General features: G+C 39.5%; 1 protein-coding gene across 1 annotated transcript in view; it reads right to left on the bottom strand.

The window, feature by feature from the left end:
- prkcaa (protein kinase C, alpha, a) overlaps window positions 1–27562 on the bottom strand; it is a 133467-nt gene that overhangs the window by 54948 nt on the left and 50957 nt on the right. The window contains exons 4-5 of the mRNA XM_046409037.1: window positions 5887–5998; window positions 4350–4478 (exon numbers count right to left, since the gene is read on the bottom strand). Coding sequence (XP_046264993.1) covers window positions 4350–4478; window positions 5887–5998 — 241 coding nt within the window. The remainder of the gene's footprint in view (window positions 1–4349; window positions 4479–5886; window positions 5999–27562) is intronic.

Genomic DNA, 27562 nt, shown 5'->3' on the forward strand with positions numbered 1-27562 from the left:
GTAAAAGCAGTACAATGTTGTAAGTTCTAAAAATTGAAAGTGCAAAGAGAATAAGGCCATGCGACATTTAAAATAATTTTTTCATGTGATTTATGACCAGATCACAAAGATGAGAGCTGTGGTTGCAATGCATTCTGGTATCCTCACGTTCATAAATTCCTACCATGGTGATATTAAAATACAACATTAATGTTTCATATAGAGAGTTTTCCTGCAGTGTGGTGCCATTGTTAATATCTCTTTCGGATGTTTCACTTTTTACATATGGCCATTTGTGATCTACAGCAAAAGAAATACACCAAACACTGCAGTTAAATAAACTCAGAAATGAGAAGCGTTTTGTTGCTTGCTGCATCAGCCAGAAAATGTTAACAGTGTTTAGGTTGCATTTTGTCTTTTACTGTAAAGGGCAACTACACCTCCAGAAGGTTCAAAAGTAAAATCTGGCTTATCTGATCCACCCACATCGATTTCCACTGTGAGCTTAAACCTGACCTACACGCACCTACACTGCACCTACATATGAAACGCACTGACTCCTACGGCAGCATTAGTGTAACAAATAGCAGAACTGGGAGACTGAGGCAAGAAGATAAATCTAATGAGGAGGTTAAAGTAGAGATAAAAAAAAGAGAAAGAGAGAGGAGGGAAGTGAGAGGGAGAGCAGAGGGCTTGTTAAATTAGGCTTTTTTGCAGGACTGGGTGCGTCCACAAGGGAACAAAACGTAAATGTAATTATTACCACTGTCTCTCACACACTCCCAAAGGACCTGCAGGTAGCAAGGTTGCACGCACATGCCTGCACACACACTGACGAAGAGAGATGAGGATAAATAAAAGAATATGGTCAGAAATACCCTCTCCCTACTTTACTGTGGATCTGCATGGGCATCGATGAACGAACAATAGTGTTGCTGAAACAAACAGCAGGGTGGCACCAACAGACAGAGAGGAGCTGTGTGTTAGCAGGAATGAGAGGTGGAGGACAAGGCTAGTGGGCTATGTTCACCCCTCACCAGAGGAACAGAACATGTTTTGTCTCCCCTCCCATCTGCATTCACTCTGACTGACCAAAGAACACATTCTCAAATGTTTCTGGAAACAAATATCTCGTGTGTCTGAGTGACTCGTTACTTCATTTTGCCAACTAAGTGTTGTTGCCAGAAAGTCTGTCAGTCTGTCTCTGTTGGTCTGGTTGGAGGTCATCTGTCGGTCCATGCATGGGTTAAAAGTACGGCTGCTTCAAATGGTAGCCATGTAATTTCCTGTTGAACACCTTGGCTATGTGTATTGGTGAATCCTGAACGAAAATGGAGCCATTCTTCACTGAACGCTGTGTGAGTGTGTGTGTCCTCACTGGGCTGATCGATGGATTCCTGCACTTGTCATTCTGCACTCAGTCAAACAAGTTTTCCCTCTTGACTTGATGGCACCTTCTGGAAATTTAAGGTCAAGGATATCAGGGTTGCACCAACTTTGTAGACGTGTCAAAAAATTCTAATTAAAAAGTCTGCAGGTGTGACAGAAACTGAAGAGAATTGCTGTTTCATGTAAAAGTGAGATAATTCTTGAAACATGTTTGTGTGGTCGAGATGAACACACTTTGCCCAAATGTTTTATTTGAAGCAAGGAATGTGAACACAGTGTGTGTGTGTGTGTGTGTGTGTGTGTGTGTGTGTGTGCATAAAAGAGCACCAGCTAATAAGCATCACTAAGAACAGAAAGAAGCTGACCACTTTCCAGAGACTACACTAAATGTCAGTGTGGCACATTGTATTAAACCTCATTTGAACCTACCTTATTTGAAACTGAGAGCAGAAAAAAACAAAAAAAACACCAGGAAGCAAATAAGATGGCTGTAATAAACCTTTTTAATTGCCAGCACTGAGGTGTGGGAACTAAGGGTTTATGTCAGCAGCTTCACCTATAAATTACTAACTAAATACTCAACAGCAGAAATAATTAATTACACTACAAATTACACTGTGTGTTACTAAGCTTGCCTCTCTCTCTCTCCTTAGTATAAACTGAATTAACAGCACAAGCAGGACACGCAATGAAGCAGATGACTGGCTTGTGAGAGAAGACGGCATGTTAAGAGGAGACACCAGATGGAGAAGGGGAAAGGGAAGGTCTCAGCCCAAAATCACGAATAAATATTTGTGCATTATTTTACCAACTCAATATGTTTTGAAATGAGCTAAACTATGTTTAAACTGTTGTCACTGTTTAGGTATTTCGACACAAGGCCATACAGGCATTTTAGAGGTTACTAGAGAAGTTACACAGTAATCACAGCAACTAAAAGAAACACATTCTCTGGAAAACTTGTGTTTGTGTGATACACACAATTATTGAACTACCAAACAAAAGTAAACTTATTCGCGACTTGGCAAGATCATGTATGAGATTAGTCATCATCACCACTCATCATCAGCTCTTTATGTGCCCATAAATGTCCATCTTCACCATCAGAGTTTACTAAAACATGGAGAGCAAACGTTTGTGGTTTTGTGCTCAGATAATGAGCACAGAACTACCATGAATAACAAAAACATGCACAAGTTATGTGTTTCCTGAAATTTGTGTCATGTTGGGCATGTGTGTAGATCTTGCAACACATCAATATCCAGATTCACCCTCTTCCTCCCAGTGATAATTTGATAAGTGAATAAGTCAGTGAAGTTCGGTGCCAGGAACTTGTGATGCACTGACCCCCGTTAGCCAGCTAATTGAATGATCATGTGTGCCTGCTGTCAGCTCCTTGGTGTCACTATTGTTCTAGCAGATGTGCTAATGCATTATTATTACGGCCGGGGGATTTACAACATGCCTCGAAATGCAAGGCAAAATGTGCTCCAGAGCAAAAACACACTGCTGTACTGCAGTGTTTCTCAAACAAACTCATGCAAAGAAACAACACCAAGAGATTGGTGAGTATGCGGTGTGCACCACAGGACCACAGCCCTTGCAACCCTTACCACATAATCTTAACTGACAACCCGGTACTCACAGCAGTGTCAAACAGACTCATTTTTGTGCTACTTTTAGCCAAGGACTTAGAATGTCACAACAGATACATTAGACAGATTATGCATCTTGGCTTAACCACAGCAGCTGGTCAGCCATTTATTTCCTCTGAGAGGATTAGTGAGCACTGTGTGCAAAGTCAACAATTACAAATCGTCAAATAATTTGTGATTTATAAACAAATACTTAAGCCTACAACAACAACATTTGGGTGAAGCAGATAGGGATAAAAATTAATTTCATGGCTATCTTATTGGGCCAAAATGCTTGTGGCATTAGTGACGATTAAATGTGCTGATGATTCTCATACTAAAACATATTGTTGCATGGAAACTGACAAGTGAGTAGAGTATCTATATTGTTGTTACAATATTAACAAATGGCTGCAGGAAGATTTCTAAAGGATGTGAAAAGTCTTCGGGCATCACCATTCATTCCATTCAGTAGATGGTAAATGCTATTAATAGTATCTTATTATACCTTCTTCTGAGCTTGGTAGGCAAAGACCAGGTGTTCCTTTGAAACCAGCCATCAGTAATTAAAATGGCAGGAATAGCCAGGGATACAATCATGCAGAATAACCTTCTGAAGGATAATGGCCAGGCAGATGACTGTGAAGCCGTGACCCTGCTCACTAGCACAGCACTCAGATCCTGCCTTTGTGTAATTCTGATGAGACACAAATTAATACATCAAGCGATCAATTTCCTTTGCGAACACAATTCAGTTACATCAGAAACTCCAGATAACACAGAGCAAATCGTGACTGTTTAAAAAGAGTAACAACATGAGGCCCACGCAGCAGACCACACACCACTGCAGGACTATATCTCCGGACTGGGCCTGCCTTCCAAGTGTGTCTTAACTGTGAATCGTTTCTTACAGGAGAATGTTTAGCAGAAGAGGCAGTATCGATCTGTGCACCAAAAGGGAATAGTCTTTGCAGCATACTGATACCTGGTCAGCCATGCAGATACCAGGTAGATTCACTGCATCACAAGTGGATAGCGTTAAGACGGGGTTAATGGCGAGAGAGGTTCAATTTGGGTTAATGGCAGCAGGGGATAGTGAGTGAATGTGCAATGAGTGGAATCAGACATTCATGGTTTATCGACAGAAAGGGACAAAGTGTCAAAACTGATCCAGTTTCAGGATTGATAAACATAACAATAGTGTCTGTTATCTCCCACACCCACTGACACACATAAACACGAGTCTTCATCAGTCATCTGAAGTGAACACACGTGGCACACACTGAATCTTTAAGGCCGTTCAATTCAGCGTGTGCTATCAGAGAGCAGGGGGGTTACGAGGCCTACCTGTGACCTGCAGCTTGTCCGCGCCGACCTCACACTTCAGGTAAACACGGCCCCTCCTTTCAGTGTGATCAGTTCCACACAGGCTGGGCACGTTCATAACACACTGCTTATGGACATTCATATCGCAGGCTGCAGGGGCAGGGAGAAAAGAAGACCACAGACATCATGATGATACAGATAAGCATGAGCTTCATGTGTTTGGTCCGAATCAAATCAAAGAAAATATCAGCGCTTTGTCAGAAAAGATCAAAACTGATGCTGTTTTAATGTTCTAATAATCAAATGATTTCTCTGTTAATTATATTAGATTTTCAAGTATTTATGTATGTTTAACATTTTTTTTAATTAAAACAGCTGTGATCTATAGCTCTAATAATGAGTCATGATATTAAAAAAAAAATATTCAGAGAAGCAGTCTCCTATAGCTTAGTGCTCTAATCCAGTAAGCTGCTAGATTTACTTAATCTACATAAGGGCATATTTCAATTTCATTCCATGGATCATACATGTTTGGAACAATATCAAAGAGGTTTCTTTATTTCTGAAAGCCGTGTATGAGAAAAGATGAGATAACAAGGTTATGACCCAGATTCAGCCCTGTGATGTCATGCATACATGACATGCCTGTCAGCCAGCTGAACCAAAATTTCATGGATTGAGAACAGCTACCACTGGTTACATCATCATGTCATCAGGTCAGTAGGTGAGGGATAATTTTACAAATGGCTGTGCTGCTACCTTAATTCAGTTTTTGTGTCTCACTGTGGCTCACCAGGGCTTAAAAATATTACAGCACAAGCCTATTGTGGTGTGATCAGAGGTGCAATTGATGTGCCAAAATAATTTGCCGCTCCACATCTCTATTTATGTACACCCTGGAGGTATCATTAGGCATAACTGGCAGTCTGTAGCAGGTGGAGGATAATGTATTTAGGAGCTCATTAAGGCATTCAGCCTAATCCACTGACACAAGATTAAACGGAAGAAGAGAGAGGGAGGGATATTAATAAAGACTTGGTAAAGCTTTGATAGCAGACTTATTCATGGTGCATGGAACATAGCCGCAGACTGAAAATAGACCATGTGAGATTTTAATGAGTGAAAGTCAAGGAGGTCTAGAAATTCACAGTCCTATGATATTCTGTGAAGAGGAACAACAGGCTATTTTTTTTTTTTCGGGATACGGCTGTCGATTAAGTGGCACTAGAACAGAACATAATGTGTGCTGAGCCACTTACAGCAAACCATTATTTTCCTATGCAGGCCACATGTCTGCCTCATTGACCTGCATTACAGAACAGCACAGAATTTATTTTTCCCGTTTGAGCTTCGACTTCAGGAACTTCACCAGTTGATACACAGAATATACAATATAAATTGATACTTATGCTACTCATTAAGCATGGACTCATTGAGATTACTGTACAGATATCTTTTTTTTTTTAGATGTAATTCAAATAAAATGTATTAAAATAATAAATTGTTCATTTTTAAATCTAATAACTACTGAATGAGAAGTTGCAGAAATTAAACTCACTGTCACACTTCATGCCCTGGTGGATGAGGCCATACAGCAGAGAGCCACAGTGGTCGCAGAAGGTGGGGCTTCCATAGGTGTGGATCTTAAACTTGTGCTTCGTTCTAGGATCCTGGTGGAATCAAAAGAGAAGAAGAGATGGAAAAAAAACCTGCATTAACTAAATGACTGTGACAGTAAACCAACTGGCAGTTAGTTAAAGCCAAAAGAACACATTCTTTTTATAACCTAAACACACTGAAAACCAGAAGGGCAAAACGATAATGTACTGACTTAAAATTGGAAAGAGACTTGCAGTGTGAAAAGTGATGAAAAGTTGGGTCTTCGGGTCTCAGCACAGAACAAACTGAGCTAGTGCTTTAATGTTTAGTTTGTGTTTTTGTTTACTGATTTATGTTATTTATATGTTTATTGCATGTTACATTTAAAAACTGTTATGCAAGAACAAAAGAAAATCTAAATCTGGCAGCTAAAATGCAAGAGAATTGTCAATCAGATGAAAGTGGGTGCATCCCTGGACACGTGATGTTCATGATGTTTTGTATTTTTAAAAAATCAAGTTTTTCTGAAAGTTAAAATGTTGGATATTTAAGGGATTCACCATAAGACCATAATTTCAAAACATCTATCCTGAAAAAGCTGACTTTAGCCAAATACAACTGCGTCCTTTACCCTCTGACATGCTGCAGAAAGAAAAATAGAAGTTGAAATCAACCCACTGCATCACAGGACAATTGCCTTGCTGATTACCAACATGACCGCAATCACCACTTATGTTTTTTTCTTATACAACCTGAAGTGGTGGCCCATCAGACTATAACAGTCTTTTATTAAACCATCGTTTCCGGGTTGTCTGTCCATCTTCCTCGACCACATCAGTGAATCAATAAGCATAACATTAAATTAGAGAGCACCAAAGCAAGAAGTACAGTTCAGTTCACTATTATAACTACATGGTTTATTTTAAAAGCTATACTCATCTAAGTGCACAGAATAAGGCTATTACACACTTAAAAACCTACCCAAACAATGAGTAAAATAGAAACAGACACAATTAAAAATTCTGTTATTAACATGTTGAAAACAACAGTGCTTCTTAAATTGCATTACTCCATAACAGCTGGAATAAATTTCTTGGAGAATATGTGCAACTGTATAAATGAGACGCTCATCTCATGTTGTTGCCCTTTGGGCCATTCAGTAAAAGGTTTGTGAACATACGTATGTGTAAACAGTCACCAAAGCCATCACAGCTTTTCATTCATCACTGGCCTTCATAATATCGCAGTTTATTGCTCCAGGTTCTCCACATAAATATCATGTTAGTCAGTTACTGTGAAAAACATTACAGTTTATTGCGGCGCATAACACCGCATTGAGTGTAAGACTGTGTAAGAAAGGAGGCTGAATCGTGTCTTTGTAAAGATGAGACGCTTCTTGTTGGCTTCTGCTATGCTGAAGTAATTTCCCACATGTAGGACAAAGTCCAGTCCTCCATCCTCTTTTTTTATTTACCATATCTTGCGGCAACATACCTTCTGTTCTGAACTCACTCAGTGAGTTCATGGTCTCCTCTCACGCATTATCAAAACGTATTTACATATTCGTGTGTAATTTGTGTGTCTTATCAACTGGAGGTCCAAATACAAGGAAAAGAGATTCACTTGCCATTCAGATGTTGCAGGTCGTACACTGTAATGCATTAATCGTATTAAAGATAGGCACCGGATAATTCATACAGCAAGGCCCAAAAAACAAGCTGTTGTAACATCAGAAACAGGTATGCCTCTACAGCATGTAGGCAGTCTTCTAAGCAGATTGGGGAACGAGTTGTCTGTCGCAAGATGAAATGCCTACAACAAATGTGAGATAGCTACTGACATCGATGGCTAATTTTTTAACGCCCGTCCCTCCAGAGTGTTAATTCTGCTTTTAATGATGCTTAGGTAAGCATTTTACAGGATGTGAAACAGGCTGGAACCTCTTCTTTCACAGCTGTGTATGTCTTAGAAGAGTTACTCACACAGCTGATGCACAAAGGGAACAAAATCACAGTCAAGCTGCATGATTATCTCTCGACAGTGTAAAATTAATCCTATCAAACAAGTTAATCAAGTGTCCCAAATTAAAATAAATATGGAGGGTTTAGAGTTTTAATTCAGATTTTTCAGACTATTACATTACAATAAATATATATTTTAATCTAGAACATGGAGTGTTACTCATGCAATTAATGCAGACTGTAAGCCATTCCCACATGTGTATATAGATATTATCTGTCTATTATCTGTTCTGTGCACCAGCCAATTACAGGGCTGACACACACACACACACACACTCACACCTAGGGACAATGTAGAGTTGCCAATTAACCAAAAATGAGGTCACAAACCAAAACATTTCCTGGTGGACTGCAGAGGATGAGTTCAGGAGCCTGCGGTAAAAAACCTGCTCAGTACTCTGGTGGTAAACATCAGCGGATACTTCTGCATCTTTTCCCAGCAGGGTGAACAGGCTGCGGTGGGTGTTGTCTTTGACTTCCTTTGGGCTCTGCACAGGCACCTCACCTCACCTATATCACCGATGCCTGTGTCAATCCTGAACACAGATCCTGTATTTGCAGGCAACTTCCTTCCTTCCCCCTGTCAAGTAAATGCATCTCCTGTGTTTTTCACCATTATTATTATTTGAATACTCAAATAATTGAATATCTAGCACGAGAAGAAATATTTATATACAGTCAAAACAGGTAGAGGAGGAGATAAAGCAGAACTGAAATATAACCTGTTAACAGATGAAGGGACGTTTCAGTGGATTGAACAGAACCAGCAGTGTGACTTCAGCTGAAGATAATACAGTGTGACACTTCAGCAATTCTCTTCATCAGCATTCCAGCAGACGGTTCAATTCGGCGCCAAAATTATAATGTAACATTCAAGAGCTGAGTGCATTTCACTTGGCACTGTGTTTGTCTCTGCAGAACATTTACAGCTCAATAAAATATGGTATAAAACTAAACAAATGGCACTGGTGCAAACTCAACATTAAGTCTGTGGGTGTTAACTAAAGCCTATTTTTTTAATGTGATCCGTTAAACAAGTTAATGCTTAACGTTAATCATCCGGTTTTATTCTTTTGTATACTGAGTAAATAAAAAAAACTGAATAACCCAGTGCCAACATACAGCACGATTAACTCCAGGTACCAGGAGTGTGACCGTTTTAATTCTAAATTAAAAGGTGCAGGTTGTGCAGATGAAGAAACTCAAGTTGTTCCAAAGTAACCTTCAGCCATCGAGTTACTCTTCTTTTTTGTTTTTGCGGCTAACAGTTTGTTCTAAAATTGATTGATGAGATATTGTTGTTACAATTGAAATAATTTATTTAAATATTTTCATTATATCACACTTGATACCACGTAGCTTATGTTCTTAAAGAAGAATCTGAAAATGTAAACGATGGCGATCAGGGCACGAAACTGTTACTCTGCACAAATCAATTAAAATGCCATGGCAGCACTTCCTTTATACAGTGTAGTCTGTCACATGCATACATTGATTCATGCATTTCATGCGGTGAGCCTGCAGCTTATGAGGTGCTCTCTCCTGGAGTGGGAACTGGATGACTGCCACTTTTCCAAGTGCTCCTTCAAAGCGCTTTCCTGCTCATTCTCAGATTGCGCTGTACTGTAAATCTCTTCCAGAGTCTGAACCTGTTTAAGTGGATTTGCATTCAGAACATTATGCAGGCTAGTCTAAATTCTTCCCTCCTCTGTATCCATTTGGAAGAACACCTGGCTTTGTATTCTCTGGAAACAGATCAGTTTCATTCTTCCAAGATTGAGACTGAGACAGAGAATTATTCTGAGTGGGGGGAAAAAGCAGCAGTGCCAAGAATGTCTTTCCTGTTAGGGTTTTATCTTGAGAAATACAGTCTCAAATGAGGAATGAATGAAAAGAGTTTGACCCAGGGGAAATAAATGACCAGAAAGGGGAGCAGCATGTCATATATCTCAGTGAGAGCTGACAGAATCACGCGGTGAGGCGCCACCGTAATCAGTGCTGCTGTTTCACTGCCATTTCAGTCAGTTTGACACTGGCCTCTGGACTAATGCGCCAGAAACTTGTTCAGGCTCCTCAGATCTTGTGTGCAATCTGCCATTTCCCCGGCTATCAGTCTACAGGCTTTACACCCTTATAGGACAAAGAGAAAGACATTTTCTTTCTGGCCTTCAGTCCTTCAGGTGTATGCTCTGATCTGGACATAGAGCTGTTGTTATTACATTTCAGCTGCCTGTTCTGATTCACATAAATAATTATAATAATTTAAAAAGGACAGTAACTAATTCATGCATTACTTCTGCGGTGTATAATTACTGACACACTGTTCATTAAGAAGCATTTATGCATGTCACATGCATACATTTAAATAATAAGGTATAGAACACCAGGAACAGACTTCAATTAACTGGGGTATGAAACAAAACATGTATGATATAGTTTTGACAGCAAGTCTTAAATACTCCTATGCCTGTAGCAGCTCGGTAACCCCTATGCAGAATAAATGTCCAAATTATACTGCACATCCAGTGCATATTGTTCAATTAGCAGGCCTGACCACACTGTGCACAGGCCAGCAGTCAGTGAGTTAGCTGAGAACAGACAAGAATAAGAGAGAGGCAGAGAGACAGTAGAAAGATAGGAAGAGAGAGAGAGAGAGAGAGAGGCTGTGCCAGCTGCACTTACTCATGTCCACCCACACACAGCTGATCCTGAAGGATTATCCTCTTGTTTGCCCCCCTGCTTTGCTTTGTTTCCTCCATCTACGGCATGAATGAGTGATGGCGACTAAGAGCAACATTCAGCTGCAGATGGATCATGTATTTTTATCAACTGTCACATCAGCTCATGATATGTGAAACATGGCTAAAATGTCCCCAGATAATGGAAAATACTCAAAGACAGAAAGACAACAGGCTAACCAAGGTGGTGAATCAGTAAGTCCATTTCCTTCAGCTTTGAGAAATGGCATGATAAGGGAAGCGGTCAATCACTGCTACAGATCAGGAAAACAGACACTTGCCCTCTTGAATTGGCTAAAAGTTAGTACATCTGAAAAAGTTGGAGCGTGGATTAATGTTTAAAATGCATTAATTACTAAATAATTATTAATCGTTCTAGCAATTAAAGCATTTTCTGATGCTCTACTACTGAGAGATGACCTCTCAAAATTAATTCATGTCAACATCCAGCCTGGCAGGTATGTAAACTGTCCGCTCTGACTGACCTACAAGGTGCCCTGGAAAGATTCACTAGGGCACACTGTAATGCACAGAAAATGAAACCTGTAAAGGAGTTTATCCAGCGTCATGTCATTGAGCACAACGGTTGTCCATTAACATCCTTTCTGTGAGCTGTGGGATGGCATCGTTTACTCCTGTGGCTTTCTATCCCTTATTGCAGCCTAATTGGGTCTTAATAGGAAATTCAAGACAGACTGGGTGGAGATGCCCTTCCAGAATAGCAGGGGAAGCAGAGTGTTATGCCAAAAGCAACAATGAACTCAATCGCTAGGCTCAACACTATGAGGCCATCATGGTAAAACAAAGCCAGGGGGTGTTACATGTTGACTGGAGGAGGCTACCCTTTGGTTACTGGTAATATGCGAGTCAACAGGATGTCCCAGATGTTACATGCACAGACAGGGAGCAGTTCATGTAGCATAACTGAACAGAATGCTATCTTTATTTATCTCTGTGTTTTCTACATAATCCAACAAACAATTATACCCTGAATAGTTTGTGCTGGCAGGAGTGCAACAGCATACAGAGTATCCAGCTGTTACAAAGAAGGATTCTCTGAAAAATACAGAAACATTAAGTACAGCATGGATTTCTAAACCAACTGGAATAAACTGCTCTGTGTCAGGCTGAACAATAGAAAAAAAGGGATATATTTTGCCTAAATTCTAATTGACAAGTTGACAACACTGAATAAAGAGACAATCTTTTAGTAAAAGGTGAGTAAACAATCACCATATTTTATATTAAATATATTGATGATAACCATTACTGATGATGACTATGATGTGGATGAGGATCAAAAAGAGACGTTAAATATTTCAAATGATTTCCTCCAATCTGAGGCAGTAGAACAGATTTCCTCCTCCTTGGTTCTTCATAACAAAGTAAACTAAGTTTATCCACCTTTTTCTTTGGTCTGATTCTCTCTGAGTCTCCTTCCCTTGCAGCACACGCAGCAGTGGTTACCCTTTATTCTTCTTATTTGACAACACAGTTTGAGTCAACACAGGTGTCCTACAGCAGTCAATAACGGCTCACTCTAAACTGTCTTTTTATTTACAAAAAAAAAAGAATTAAAAATTGTGTGTATGTTTTTGTAATTGTGTGTGTTATATTTCAATAACTTCAGAACAAAATTTCCTTAAATTAATCCATGAATTTAGTTGTGCATTTGCCCTGCAGTAATCCCAGGTAGATTTGCATGTGAGGCCACAGATCAAAAACAGATCCTGGGCAGAAGGCTGATCAAAAGATGGAAGGCAACCAGGAGATACTGATGAAAACAGACACATGGGGGGTCAGGCACAGTGATGTTGGCTAATTAGCCAGGCTCTCCAATCCAGTTTAATTAGCAAACAGGACGCCAACCAGCTCCTGCTAATGAACAGCTTGGCAGGGTGAAGCTGAGCAGGGGCTTCCCAGCAGACGAGGCAGTGGGGAGGGCAAAGACCAGGGTCTACCTCCACCCTGAGCCACAATGAGGCTCCAAAATTCTTACCTTGTTTGTAAATATATAAATTAATAGATAAATAGATTAATTTTAAAATTCCATCATAAAAAGTCCAACAAACAATAAACAGAATCGTATTTTAAAAACCGACAGGGAATCCGCCATTTCACAACTTAACAAAAACACAAAATGCTTCAACACCATAACTGCATGGCCACTGTTTGCCCAAAGCAAACATCATCACACGATGTGACCTTGTGTCTTGGAATACTGACATTCATTAACATGCATGCAATGTAACAGCAGATTTCTTGGATTCAAAACACCCAGGGACATTGTATAATAATACTTTGATTATTTCAATAAAAGTGAAAATACAAAAAAATAATCCAACTAAAGTGACTAAAATAACACTGCAGCTACATTTAAATCAATTTCACTTAAGAGGAAAAAATGACTTGTTGACCAGACCAGAAGTTAATACACTGCGCTTCTTGCATCTGGTCAGTTATGTATTTATACATAATATACATGAAATATATGCAATTAGAGCAGCAGAGTGGACAGTATTAGACCTACTGCAAGAAAAAAAACATGCAGATTATCATTAAAAAGAATATTAAAACTGGGCATTACTAGTGAATCCATGAATCCAGTTATTTTAGAGTGCTTTCTAGAACAGTGCATGCAAACAGCACATGAATTATTACAACATAACTAGGCTAACACAGTTAACAGGTATAACTGGCAGGACATGCCAACACCATATGGACTGTGAAGATAGTACACACTGGTGCTACATAACACATTTAGGACAGAACAAGATCGAACTTAAACACAAAATGAAAGATTTCTGAATTTGCATGATGAATTCTGGTAACTAAGGCTTGGAAACTAGCAAACAGCATTCTGCAAAATATGTTAAAATATTCTAAATCTTGCAACTTGTGTATGTTCAATGTTATATCACCAACACATTCTCTTGACGTGTGGTATACCTTGGATTCCAGGAGATTTTGAGGGTGCAGACAGAGAGGAAGACAAGCGTTCTTCTCTGACATAACCACCTGATTTGAGCAACTGAAGCTATGAACATGGAGCCACTTAAGGCATAATACAAGTTTAAGTGGTCAGTTCCTCTCTGTTTCTCCCTCCATTTAATCCCTCCCTCCCCCCACTCACACAATTACAATAGCCCAAAGTCTATCCAATCTCAAAATGTAGCGTAAATATAAAGGCCATGCTAATAATAAGGTGAAACTCCTGACAGGGAAGGGTACACTGAAAAAGTCAGCCTGTGAAAGCTGCCTGTTGATACACTTGTAAGGCACTAAAAATGTGTATAGGTGTTTATAGAACAAAGTTCACAGGTTTACATACACACAATAAACCAGGTTATTGGGCAACACCTTTATTTGCAATGTAGTAACTTGCTTCCCTATACACTGGCCTTACTTTGGAAGCTGTTGCTAATTATTTTAATTGTAGCAGGGGAACAATATGCTGCTTCTTTCCATACGTGTTTGAATTTTACAAATGGTCAGCTGTTGAGTAATGGACATCGACTTCTAGACATTAAAGAGCAACTAAACCCCTAAATCGCTTCTGTCTGTTGAAAATCAATTTAAATTGGTATTTGGTAGGGTTACTGATTGATTCAGGTGCAAATCTTGACATTCTAGTGGAAAATATTTGAATTTTCTGTTTTGTGTTATAAATATGCATAGCGACTGACCCTGACTGACTGACTGACAGGTCGAAACCCAGCAATTACAACTCAATTCTGTGAGTGGCTGAGCTGGAAGCAGGTGATGTTTCGGGAGCAGCTTACGTCACCAACCACCCCATTTCCCCCATACTGGGGTTTAGTTACTCTTTTAGGTTTAACTTGCTGTTTTGCTTCAGCTCTTGTCGAACTTTGCATGGAATTATGAATATGAGCATGTAACTTTCCCTTCATCTTGCTGTCTAGCTATCTCAGCAATATCTTCCCTGTCTGAAGTCTTTTCATGCACTCTTGTGTTCCACATGTGAAAACCAATCAGAAACCTAGTCATGCATGTACATGGCCAAGAAATGGGTTTTCTACAAATATCTAGCTGGGGAAGTTAGGTTGGAGTCTTTGAGTAAAAGATTCTGATAGCTTATCAGTCTTTGAACTGATGCAGTTCTCATTTCACTTATAACAGGACAAAGGTAGCTGTCTATTCTGAAGCGTTTACGCATTACAGCTTCCTTGAAATCAGCTGCAGGCAGTGAAGAAGCAACCTTTCAACTTTTTATTGCATGGAAGAATATGAATTGACCCAAGTGCAGTAGTCATCAAAGAGGCTGGATAACCAATACAGTCCAGCTGCCTCCCACAGACTCGAAAGAGATACCCCTGGTGTGACATTTGCTGCCAGAGAGACAGAGAGAGAGAGAGAAAGAGAAATGAAACCCATGACTATCACTTTATTATATCCTTCATTCAGATCTCTTTTTTGCCCCATCTGTTCCCTTCAGGACTGAGAATAAGGTTCTACAACAGTGATACTTGAAGGTGAATAATTTCCTTACTCAGCGTGAGACAAATTCTCTCTTCCCCTTATTGTATTCATTCCCTCACCAAATACACTCATCCCTCTTTTACCCATCATCCCTCACTGGGAGGTGACATTTGAAATGAAGGTGGCATGCACCGGTTTTTGAGTCACCTTCTACAGTGGTTACCCTGTGCCTGTGTCTATATGCATTACTATACACACAGACATAAGCATGCAGGTGAATTTAGAAAAGCACAGTAGGATGGTTTTGTTTGACCCCAAATCTTTGCTTCAGAAAGAAAACTATAAAATCATTAGCTGCACCTACGGTTATTAATTTGCCCTGAGTCTATCAAAGAAATAGCTAAACTGACTGATAGGGTAAGTTGGCATTCAGAAGTGGGTGACATGGTTTCTAATAGAGACTATAACTGTACAAACAAGTTGAAATTTAAATGACAGTACCCTCTGTCTGCATTAACACACACACACACACACACACACACAGTACTAATGACACCCTGACAAAGTGTTAAAACCAAGCCAGGCAGTCTGTGTCATTGTGTCACCTAATTCTGTCACACTTATTAATTGTAATTATAGCCTTTCAACTTTTAATTTTAATTTGACTAATTTATAATTAGCTTTCCTACGAAATCCTAATGCTGCTCACATCAGACTCTATTTTATTAGAAGAAGTGTTCCACTCACACATCACATTCATTCATGACTGGACACAAGTGTGTTTACTGAAATGCTTAATGCATCGTGGTATGCAACACAAAGCTGAAATGACATGATCAACAGCAGCTAGCCATCTCTTTATCCCATCACACACACAGACCAAAGCACAACAGGCTACTCTCTAGTGAATATCCTTGGCCTACAGCAATAGAAGCAAAACCTGTCGTTACTAAGGTGAAGAGAAGCTTTGAAGAGAAGAGAACAGAATGAAGCTATCATTTATCCAGACACAAGATGTTAGGCTAGGCGAGGTTACTATTTTTAGCATATAAATCACCACCCTGATTCCTCTTGGCCTTTCACTAAGCTGCTGAATGCTGAGAGGGAGGGCAGGTTGCCACCACAGCTCACAGGGGGTTTTCCTTCCCATGTTATATCTGTTAACACATCTGTCTGCTCACAGAGCTAAAGATAATAGCTGACACTTTTAACTGTTCTCAGGTCCCAAGCTGCCTTTTTGTCTGACCAATGCCATCAATCACAGTGTTGTTCTGGTGATAACATGGCCTTGGGAGCTCTTGTTCCTGCGGTTTTTATGGACAAGCTTGGCTATAATGATTAAGCCTGTTGCAGAACTCCTTGCTAATTCAGAAGCTTGTTACTTGAACATTCAATGTAGACTTGACAAAGCCTGCTGAAAAATGGTATGCCATTAAAGTTTTGGGACCCACTGGGTGGGATTTTTGTGTCTGACCCTAATTTGATCTTTGATCCAACACCTCTAGAAGTTTTTTGGATGTTTGAAGTCCTCACTGAAAGTTGCTGTAACAAATCAACAAAAAGTCACTGTGGTGTACCTCAGAGATCTACACTGGGTTCACATATACTGTGTACATGATGTCCTTCAGTCAGTGTGCATTCTCCACTGCTACAGAAGAGTGTCAAAATGAGCATTTTTTTATAGTACAAAGAGTGTTAGACACATTCAGTCATTTTTCAAAACCATTTGTCTATGTTGCCAATACAAATGTACAATCGGCTCCAAATTCTGTCTCTACTGTATGTCATTAGAATAACTTCACTTTTAGAAATATGGAAATGTCAGTGTCAAGTCAACAACAATGCAAAACAAATAAAATTAAAACATGTAAAACATTTTGGTGACCAATTATTTTTTGAAAGGATCAAAATAGTATCTGTTTAAACTCCAGTAGATTTAGTGTGATTTAGTGTTCAGTACTCTCTGTCAGCAGGTATTAGCTCTAGAGCCCTGAAAGTCAAGAAGTTTCTTGCACCTGAATCAGGACTGGTTGTACAATTACTGACATGCAAAAAAATATGACAAAGGTACTGACAGTACAATTTTGCCCACTTCTTAATACACAGAAAACCAAACTGCTTCTCTAGAAAGCAGGCTTTTATGAACAACCTGCTACAAATCAGAACTAGTTGCTTTAAGCTACTGCAGACAGATAATTACAAACAAATAAAAACGCAATTACACAGCAAGGACAAAACATTAAATGTGTGTGAATTGTTGTGTTTAAAATTCATAATGCTGTGAATGTGTCAGGATGTTGTCAGTCACCTGCGAGGGCATTTATACTGCTCAGTTGTTGTCGTGAATGCTGTTCACACAGGAGGTGAAAAAGCTTAGCAGTTGCCAAAGGCTTTAATAAATCACAAGTCAAGAAGATAGACAGTATTTGTACTGTTTCATTGGCATGGTTTATATGGAAGGACCATTGAGAGAGAAACACAGCATGAGACTAAACTCAGTTTACAGCTCTGAGATATTTTAAAAAAAAACCTTTCCCACTTGCATTTTCACAGCTGGAGAAAACTGAGTTCCCAGTTAATACAGGACCAACACACATGGACACTGCAGAGCTGTGTTCATTTGCAGACGCTGGTTAATTAGCATAGCCATGTGCACATGCTGTGAGTGACATCTACAAGGTCAGGGCAGGACAAGGGTTTCTGTCACAGCTGTCACACTGACTTGAAGATGACTGTGCTGTTTACCACCTCTTCCCCCTCACAGTAACAGGTAGAAAAAATGAAAGTTAAATAATGACCTGCTGGTTCATTTGGTCATGTTGCAAACTCCTAAAGCCAGAATAAATTGGCTTATCAGACACAGGCCATCTGTCAGGTGTTTAATAATTAAAAGAACTTCACAAGATGTGTTTCAAAACTTATCTAATAGCCAAAGTCTTGGCAGAGTCTTTTTTCACTGTAATGAGCCAGCTGACAGGGGCTTGGATGTTCAACTCTGGTTTCTGCGGCCTTTCCTCTGTGGTTATGGATTGCAGAAAACTCAATAAAAGTTAGCTTTTGTCAGTGTTTACAATTTAGTGTCTGCAGTCATGTGCATGTGCTTGGGAATTTCATTATTGACTGCAGGAACAGACACTTTGCCTCGGCATCTAGTGCTGCAAAACATCTGGAAGCCCAGGAATTCAGCAAGCATGTACTGCTTAATGTGAGAGGAAGGTTGTGTCAAAAGAGCTTCAAGAGGAAAGGGTGGAAGAAGGAAAGATTCTCATATTTATATTTAATATAGACCCACATCAATTGAGAACACCCAGGGATCTCTAACCTAATCTGACAAACAAAAAATGTGTAGAACATACAGCAGACTAATTATAACATAACCAATTTATAGAGTAATCACTTGGGCCACAAACCAAACAATCATCACAGTGGTATGTCAATGTTACATTGATAATTTACCTGTTCTCACTGGTTTGTACTAAAGAGACTGAATCACGGCACAAATTTTCAGCACAAAGCTGGTTAAATAAATGCCAATGCTGCCAAGATGATGACTATCCAGTTTATAATCAACTATTGCTTTTTGCTTAGTAAGTGCTCAATGAGTGATTTTTTATTCCTATCGTCTGCTGCAATGCCTGTAAAACCTTGAGTTATCTCAAGAGTTTATCTGCAATGAATAACAAACAGAGACAGAGAAGGAGAAGGAGGGAGGCAGTCTGACCTATCCGTACCCTGTATCATTCTATTTCTGGGGTTCAGACCTACTGCTGGTTCAGCTTAAGACCTCACGGTTACATGGAAGGTCAAGTTTAGACTTCAGACCCTCTCAGGCTTCGATTTCAAGTGTTTTTGTGTGCACTAACATGCAGGACTGTTACACCACAATTGCCTGATAGGACCTTTAACAAAACATGCCGTTATGGCACTGCATGTAAAGGGAGGGAAAATAACATAAACTAATTGATGGTTAATTACCTAAAACATGCAAACCAACCAGGTGTTTTAAGACTCAATACTGTTATCACATATGGGGTTGGATAAGTTTTAAAGCACGATGACAGGCACTGGTGAGGACAAACTGTCGTCCTGCAGGAGCTGTGAAATCAAGCTGATTTGGGGTCAAGAGGAGTTCCAACTCTTCAACTCTCTCATACGCTGGTTATTAGTAATGCTTAGCATGGCTGGAGCTAAACTGGCTACCAGATACTTGCTGTAAACAAATCTCGGAGGAACTGGTGGAATGTGTGTGTGCATGTGTGTGTTTGAGGTCAAGGAAGCAGGAATTGTGATTAGCTTTGGTTCCCATCATACTGAACAAACAGACCGTTCAGCCTAATGGAGCTCAGCGCATTGTGGATGTCTTGACTAGACAGTTATTATACGCCTAGACTATTTAGGGTAAGGCTAGTGATTTCTTTGCAATGTTAACTGCAATGAAAGAGCTTTTACAGACCAAAAATTAACGTTGGAGGGAGAACATTGCTGCACTGAAATTACAAATAAACTGTCATTGTGTGGTTAGGACACTGACTGTCTCGGGCCCAGTCCAGTGTCCTCCGAATTGCCCACTGCACACTAATCAAACAGATCCACTGAGGAGCAAGTAGTGACTAAAGTATTTTAGCTCAGAGACTGTACTTCCCTTTCATTCTGAGGGGTATGAAACTGGCAAATGATCCTGCCACAGGGCCAAGAGAGAGGCTTTCAAAAAGGCTCTCAGGCACGGATGATCAACTTCACTTGGTCCATCCATTTATAAACATAAGAGTTTTTCACAGCCCCAAGGTTGTAGTGTAAATGCATTTTTATCCAGGCCAGATCTTCAGATGTTTACACTATTCACATATGTACAGTCCAAAAAATCGTGCAGACTGTAAACAGACAAGAGTGGATGCATATGGCAGGGCAAGTTAGGTTTCCAGGTATGTCAGCTCTTTTATTAATTCATGTGATAGCTACTGTACGTTCTTAATATATCTGTACCTTCTGAGCATGTCTTGGGCTGTGCATTATCCTCCAAAACAGCTGCTGCAGTATGCAAAAGACTGCACGTTATGACAAAGGCGAAGGATCAGACATTATTTCTCTAAGCGGACGGAAGGTGGATGAGGAACACTTCATTTTAAACAATCGTAATGACAAACTTGCCTTACTGGCAGCAAAGAAAGCTGCACAGCAGTTACTCACTTGTCTTACAAAAATAAGAAGCTTGGTGTTTGTAGAAAGATATTACAAGCTTGTACCAATGCAATTTCAAATTAGCATACAAGGCATTAAGTAGGTACAATCATGTATTTGTTGTAAAAATGCACTGTATGTTTTTAGCCTAGCAATTAAAAATAGATACATGACGATACATAAAGAGGGTGCACATGACTGTCACAAGTCTTAAAGTGGCTTTCAATAATGGCTGTCTGTTTCTGTTGTTTATCTTTATGCATGTTTGGAAAAGCAGTGTAGGTGTGGTGTGCAGGAAATAGAGTCTGTGATCAAATATTGATTTGAGAGATGCCTCAGTATTGTAAGATTTAAGCAGATGACAACACAAGAGAATTTCGCACAAAAAAGTAACTGAAGCCTCAGTGGTTTACACTGTAACAATGGCAATTTAGTATTTCTCCAATGGGAACGTTTTGCAAGGAAGTGATTCAGCTGCTCCCAGTGCACCCACCCAACCTCTATGCTCCACCACTGCAGCACACACACCCACTTGAGAGCATGTTAGCACATACACTCTTGTGCGGTGTCTCCTGCCAGCAAAGCCTTGATCAAACCACTTTTTAGACAGACACGCCACAGACCATTAGCAAAAGAGACTCAAGATCTGTTAATGTTCATTAGGATCCCAGTGCGTATAAATACCATCAGCAGGCAGCCCAGGGGACTTTCTACCAACTACACTTCAACACTGATAATCACTGGAAATAATGACACATACTGGTCTGTATGGTTGACAACAATATATGTTTTGTTAAGGCTTGTTTCATAACTATCTAACTGCAACAGGACTTTTTGGATTGGGTTTTGACTATGTTGATACCATGTGTTTATTGAAACTGTGTCCAAACAGTAAAAGACATTTTCGTTAATACAGTTATTTGATAGTTAATTTCATAGTTGACGTTCACTTCAGTAAGTGCAGCTGCGATTCTACCTTCATATACCTCGTGTTGCTGCATGTCATTTACTGTATACACTGATGAGACTCAGAGAGGCTTGATGACGCTGGATGTTAATAGCTCAAAATATATGTGAACGAGTGCTTGTCATTGTTTACATGCGCATACAATGCTAATGACAATGTGACTTTTATCACACAAATCAACTATTAAAAGGTGTTCCTCATCAACTAAATGAATTAATCTGTTGTCATGAACTGTATACCTTAGCAGCAGTGACCTCACAATCACAATGATAAAAGTGTCATTGCGCAGATAATTAGAAACTGATCTGTTTTTGTTTTTTTTCCTGGTATCTACATAAGCTTCTGAACAAAACTATTTTTTAGCTACACATTCACATGCTTTGATTCTTTTTTCAGGACTCAATGTCACTGATGTTAAAGCTCTTTTTATCTTAAATATTAGGCAGGGGGTATCAATCATACAAAAACAATCATATCAAGAATAACAACAATCAATCATCATGCTGCATCAAAAGAGCAATAATCAAACTTTCCACTGTCTCTACTTTGTGCCTGCGCTGCATAAATATCTTTGAAGAGACAGTTCAAGAGACTTGTTATTCCAACTCTATAAACACTTCCCAGACAATTTTATAACTGCTTATATTCTTATTATCTTCTTATTTTTGCCTGTCACAGAGCATGGGAACTCAGAACAACATTTATTCTCATCTATCTGTGGCTCTCCAACAAGCTTAAAGTTAAAATCAAAGCAAATCTGTACTGTGTGATATTAATTACAAAAATCATCAAGTGTGGCTATAAAGTCAGTTTTATATATTTTATATAAGTTTTAAGATTTGTTTATATTAGCCTTCAAAGATGAGAAAGTTTATGAGCTCCTGTCAGACTGCAAGGCACAACAGCAAACATCCAACTATGATGCGCAGTCAACATTAAGAGGGAATGTACCAGCAACTTCATTAAAATGTATTACCAACAGCACTTTTGTCTCAGCATAGGAAGACGGTTTCTAATAAATTAGTGGTTCTCCATGTTGTTGCTGTCTTTTTGGCTGAAAACACAAACCATTTATCATAGTAATTTGTGCTAATAAGAGAAGAAACCCCTAGCCAAAACAAATCGTTATCAGTAGTAGGTTCAGTGCATCTACAGTAATCATGAGAAACAAGGAAGGCTGCAGCAGTGTATTGCAACACACATATCGAGATTAAATCCTGCACAGGACTTGATACTTACATAATACTTCATGTTGGCCTAACTGCTATATTATCTAGAAATCTCTCCTCTCCTACCATTTCTCCACTATCCTAAACTATCAGCAGATTGTAATGGTTGACAGTAATGGTAACTTGAAGGATTTTGCTGTCTTTCTAAATTTCTTATCGACCATGCTTTCTGAGCAACTGGTGTTACTGCAGATGTCAGATGAGCAGAGGTGACATCTCAGGAACATTTCCAAACCCATCATACACGAGGTGGCTCATCTACGACACTGGATACAGCTTGGTGAAAGAGGACAAACTACATTAGACACACTATATCAGTTCTCTTAGTCCCTGTAGAAGGACATGAGAAGCTGTTATGTGTCTCCTCTCATGTTCACGTTCTGCAGGCTGCAGGTCTAGCTTCCAGCCGCAGAGATAATCCTGTCTGGCACTTCTCACAGTGTGACTTTATGTGCATGTCTCGTGTGTTTGCAGGCATGTGTGAGATTTCATTTTACTCAGCGTATCCCGACAGAGCTCTACAAGACATGTCACCACTCACACACACCTAAATAAAAGCAGTGCACTAAGCACAAATAGGCCATATCAAGTTTCTTTGTAACCATGTTTCCTTGGAAGCAGTGTTTATGCCAAGGCTTACACAGGGGCGTGTGCAAAAAGCATGTGTCGGGATTCGACACGGTAAAGGGTGGGAGGCTAACTTATGCAGACACTGATACATGGGTCATTACATCACACAAGCACAAGCAGCCAGATTTACATTCAAGCACATATAGACATATGAATACTGCTAGTCTGTAAGAGAGACAATCACAAAATATATGGATGAATTTCTGTACTCTAAAAATAACAAGAATAATTATTGTGTTATATATTTAGAAAAATAAGTTGAGTGCATAATCGTCAGGAATTTCTGAGAAAAACAATCATATAGATATTTCAGAAGTTTCAACAGTCTGCAGCACGGTTTGTAAAAGGTTGTGTGCACAGGTACTGCTTTATTTCAGGTCAAACATGGACAAACATCTAGGATATTTCTACAAAAAAGAGAAAGACAAAAAAAAGACTAAGAAAGCAATAAATCTTAAACAATTTCTTTATGTCTCTTCAAACAGTAACAAATAAACACACCAACATCATATATGAAACCCTTTAACTAATATTGCTATATAGTTTAATAACTGATTGGAGCTGTTTGGCAAAGCGATTTAACTTGACACAACTTGTCACTGACAAAGCAAAATGTAGTGATATAGTGATTCAAACTAATGCAGACTAATGTCAGTGACAAACTTACACTCAAAAGGTATTTAAGTGGACTACACAATGACTCACTTCACCAGTGGCTGGCTGTATATTTAACGCCATGAAAAAGTGTTCCTTCTGGACCAGAGCAGGCCAACACCCTCGCCAGAAGGAAACGGACAAAAAATACAGATGAAAAGCTCCATTGCCTGTGACAACCCAATAGGCCTGTGGCACTGATGATGTAATTTAGCTCCACTCCAGTTTAATCTTGTTTTCAATTCCCAAACAAGGTCCTTGTAATGAGATGGTGTGCGTCCCAAGCCTCATCCCAGAACACCTATTTTTCCCAGAGCTACTGGAGTCTGCCAAAACTGTCTCCTCCTGTGTGATTTGCAGTTTTAAATATTAGATTGCTCCTGCCTATGGTGTTACTGATTAATATCACATATCAAATCAAAGTTCTCCCAGATCAACTGCTGACTGTAAACCTTTAACCAACTCATTTCGATTTACTGGAGGATGCTGTGAGAAAAATCCTTACATACAGTATATCCCCATTCAAAATGGCAGTGGAGTATTTTCTGCATTTCTGAGCTTTGCCAGGCTGCAATGTCTCCGTCCGATCAGTTCTGTGCTCCCAAGCAGAGGAGACAGAAAGGGCATTGTGCTACTGCTTAACTCTGTTACTCTGTGACAGCTATCCATGCATTCAACAGCCCAGAGGGGCTTGGGGTGATTGTCTGTATATATGAGTGTGTGTGTGTGTGTATACAGAGGGGAAATCTGTGCAAAAAGACTTGCAGATTGCCGCAGGTCATATGTGCTGCACTGGTTAAGTGGACATCAATGATGCAGCAGCCACACGCCCAAGCTAACGATAGCACATAAACCTCTCAGTTTCATCTGCTGAGCCCCTGTAGTGAAACGGGAACATCTTGCATTATTGATGGTCTTGTCCTGTAAAGCACTGAACTTACTCGACCCGCTGGTAATGTTACACCCAGTAGTCAAATGAAAATGTTTTGTTAAATTAAGTGCTTTAATCAGGCTAACCGGTGCTGATGTGAAATGTGCTTACAAATGATATTATCACTGATTACTACAAATCATCACGTCCAGAGCAAATTTTGATTACACTGGTAACATAGTTAAACTGACATGATTTCACATGAAATTTCATTTACACAGATTGTTCAGTAATGTAACAGTATTATTCTAAATCATTTCTTTGTTTGGTTTTGCATTGAAAATGCAGCATTGCGGTGTGTGGAAGCATACAGCAGGCTACCAAATTAAACATGACAATGTGTTCACACGTTCCTCATAAATCAAAAGCTAACTTAACATAACTTGTTGTAATAATACAGTTCTTCTTTTTTTACCACTTTGTACAATTTTCAACAACAAGTTCGAATCTCAAACTGCCCCCACTGAATGCACTCTGTGGCAAAACTAGTGATTCTCACGTATGAATACGTGCGTCTCTGCAGACGTAAGCTGTTCTTGAAACAACACACTGAGGCTGCTGCTTTTAACAAGAATGTTATAGTAATTTTGTCCCATCTAAACAAAGCTAGTTGCTCAGGATGGGATTGCTACTGAAATGATCTGATGTCTCTGTTTAATCCAACAGGGGAGTTATAAAACACAGACATGAGTCATAAATTGCAGGTAGCCTGGATACTGCAGATCTTGAGGATATTTGTTGGCCATGGGAGTTATTGCCTTCCTGGATTGCACGCCCAGGAGGCAGCAAGCCATGTAATATGTGTGGTTGCCCTTGGCAACAGTACTGCTAAGTACACAGAAATGTATATTAAAAAGGAGTATCAAATAGTTTGATATGGAGAATAGATTTAAAAGACAAAAGATTTTTTTGGTGGCATGAATTGTAGGGTTATAAAAGTAATAAAGAGTCTCTGCATGAACAAAAGGCTGAGAATAATTTAACCCCCTGGTGCTCTAAGTGAATTCTGCTCTGGCCGGGTTGGATTTCGAGTTCCTCCTCTGTTAGGCACACAGAGTATGTAACACATTATATCATTATATCACAACTATTGTTGTAAGGATAAGTAAAAGTAAAAGGCTAAAAAAGTTTTGCTACATGTACTTATAAAAAGTAATGAAAGAAAAGAATTGATATTTGGCATTCAGCCTCTAGTGGATTCCTTAACTAAGATGTGTCACAGATGTCAGAGGTCATCAAAAGTCAACTGTCCTGTTAACGATGAACTTGATGTCCCTTCACTACTCTGAACCTCAGTGCCCGCTTGAATCAAGAACATCCCACCACCACCTCCTGGCTCAGACTATTTTCTGCCTTTACGGCTTCCGTGTCATCCGTGGCGTGCTCTATTTAAAGAGTCTGGGTTTATGATCTTGCATGACACACTGACATATCTCCAGTTACAGAGGCTGGGCTGCACTGCCGCAACGCTGAGAGGCTATGCATGTCCGGCAGGCAAGCAGGCATGCCAGCAGGCAGAAAGCTGATATTTATTAGCATCTCAAATGATTATGATGGTCCTTTATAATGCATTTAATGTTTGTATTAGAAAACTGCACTGCTGCCAAACCCCCATTTTTAGTTCAATATGCTGATTAAATTAGTAATAAATGATAACTAAGTAATATCAGTAGTAAATAATATTAAAAAGATAAGCTTATTCAAAATAAGCATTACCACAGTGTGCTCAGCAGACTTGGACTACTGTTAAAACTCTAGCCAGAATCTTGTTTTCTTTTTAGTATTTTCATTAATTCAGGCAGCTGCAAACAACCAGCTGCTAGCACTATGTGGTTTAGCCAAGACAGATGCAGGTGTGTTGGTTTTGGCCACCACTCCTACACTTCCCATCTGTCTCTGGGCCAGAGCAGGTCATCCCTAATGGCACAGTATTCTGCCAGTCGGCTTTTGTGTGAACTTAGTCCTACTAGATGAATTGGGATTATTATTCATTCAGAGTTATATGATGAACTCCATAACTCTTCTGAGGATGAAGGTCACTGTCAGTATGCTGTGAAGTCACAACCATTTTTTAATGTGTTTAGTTTGAAGGAAAAAAACTGATATTGTTACTATTATTACAGGGAAAGAATATTGTAAAGTTAATTCTTTTTAAGGGGTTGAAAAGAATGACTAACACTAAAGGGGAATATTTAAATCACGTCTTTTGAAGGTGGCACCCACTGACTTGACTGGAGCATTAACACTGAACGAACTGAATTAGCCACCTGCTGCTGCTGTGATTCAATCATGAGTTCGCTGAATTTAATATCTGAATGTGCTTCTTTGAATACACACTAGCAGGGTGAAAGATAAGAGCTCTTCTCTTGAGATGTTCTGACACAAATATGGTGTGCCTGTATTAACCCTCAGGAGTCGACAGACGCGCCGGCGCGTCCTTATCACAAGACCACTTTAAGACGACGTAGCTGCAAGACGCAGCCTCGCTGAATCCCAGTTTTTTTTGTGTCGAAAGTGGGCACTTCAAACTATATACCAGTTTTTAAATTTTGTTAATATGTCAAGTAAAACCCAAGTTATGATAAAAAATATACGCACTGTTTTTTTCATGACCATTGCCATCACGTTTGGTGCGCGCATTTTATTCAAGAAGACGCAGTAAACACCAGCGCATTGAGCGCACTTCATTCAGCGCATTTCAGCGCATTTTCCCCAGTCGGATTTTAGAGTTTTGTGTGATTTTAGGTCCAGTGTGTCAGTACAGTATGTCAAAATGAAAAAAACAACAGTAAATCGCACTTGTGAGGTTGTGCTGATGAAAAATGATTCCAAAATGGCAAGATAAAA

This window comes from Scatophagus argus, chromosome 2, assembly GCF_020382885.2.
Source record: "Scatophagus argus isolate fScaArg1 chromosome 2, fScaArg1.pri, whole genome shotgun sequence".
Lineage (NCBI taxonomy): Eukaryota > Metazoa > Chordata > Actinopteri > Scatophagidae > Scatophagus > Scatophagus argus.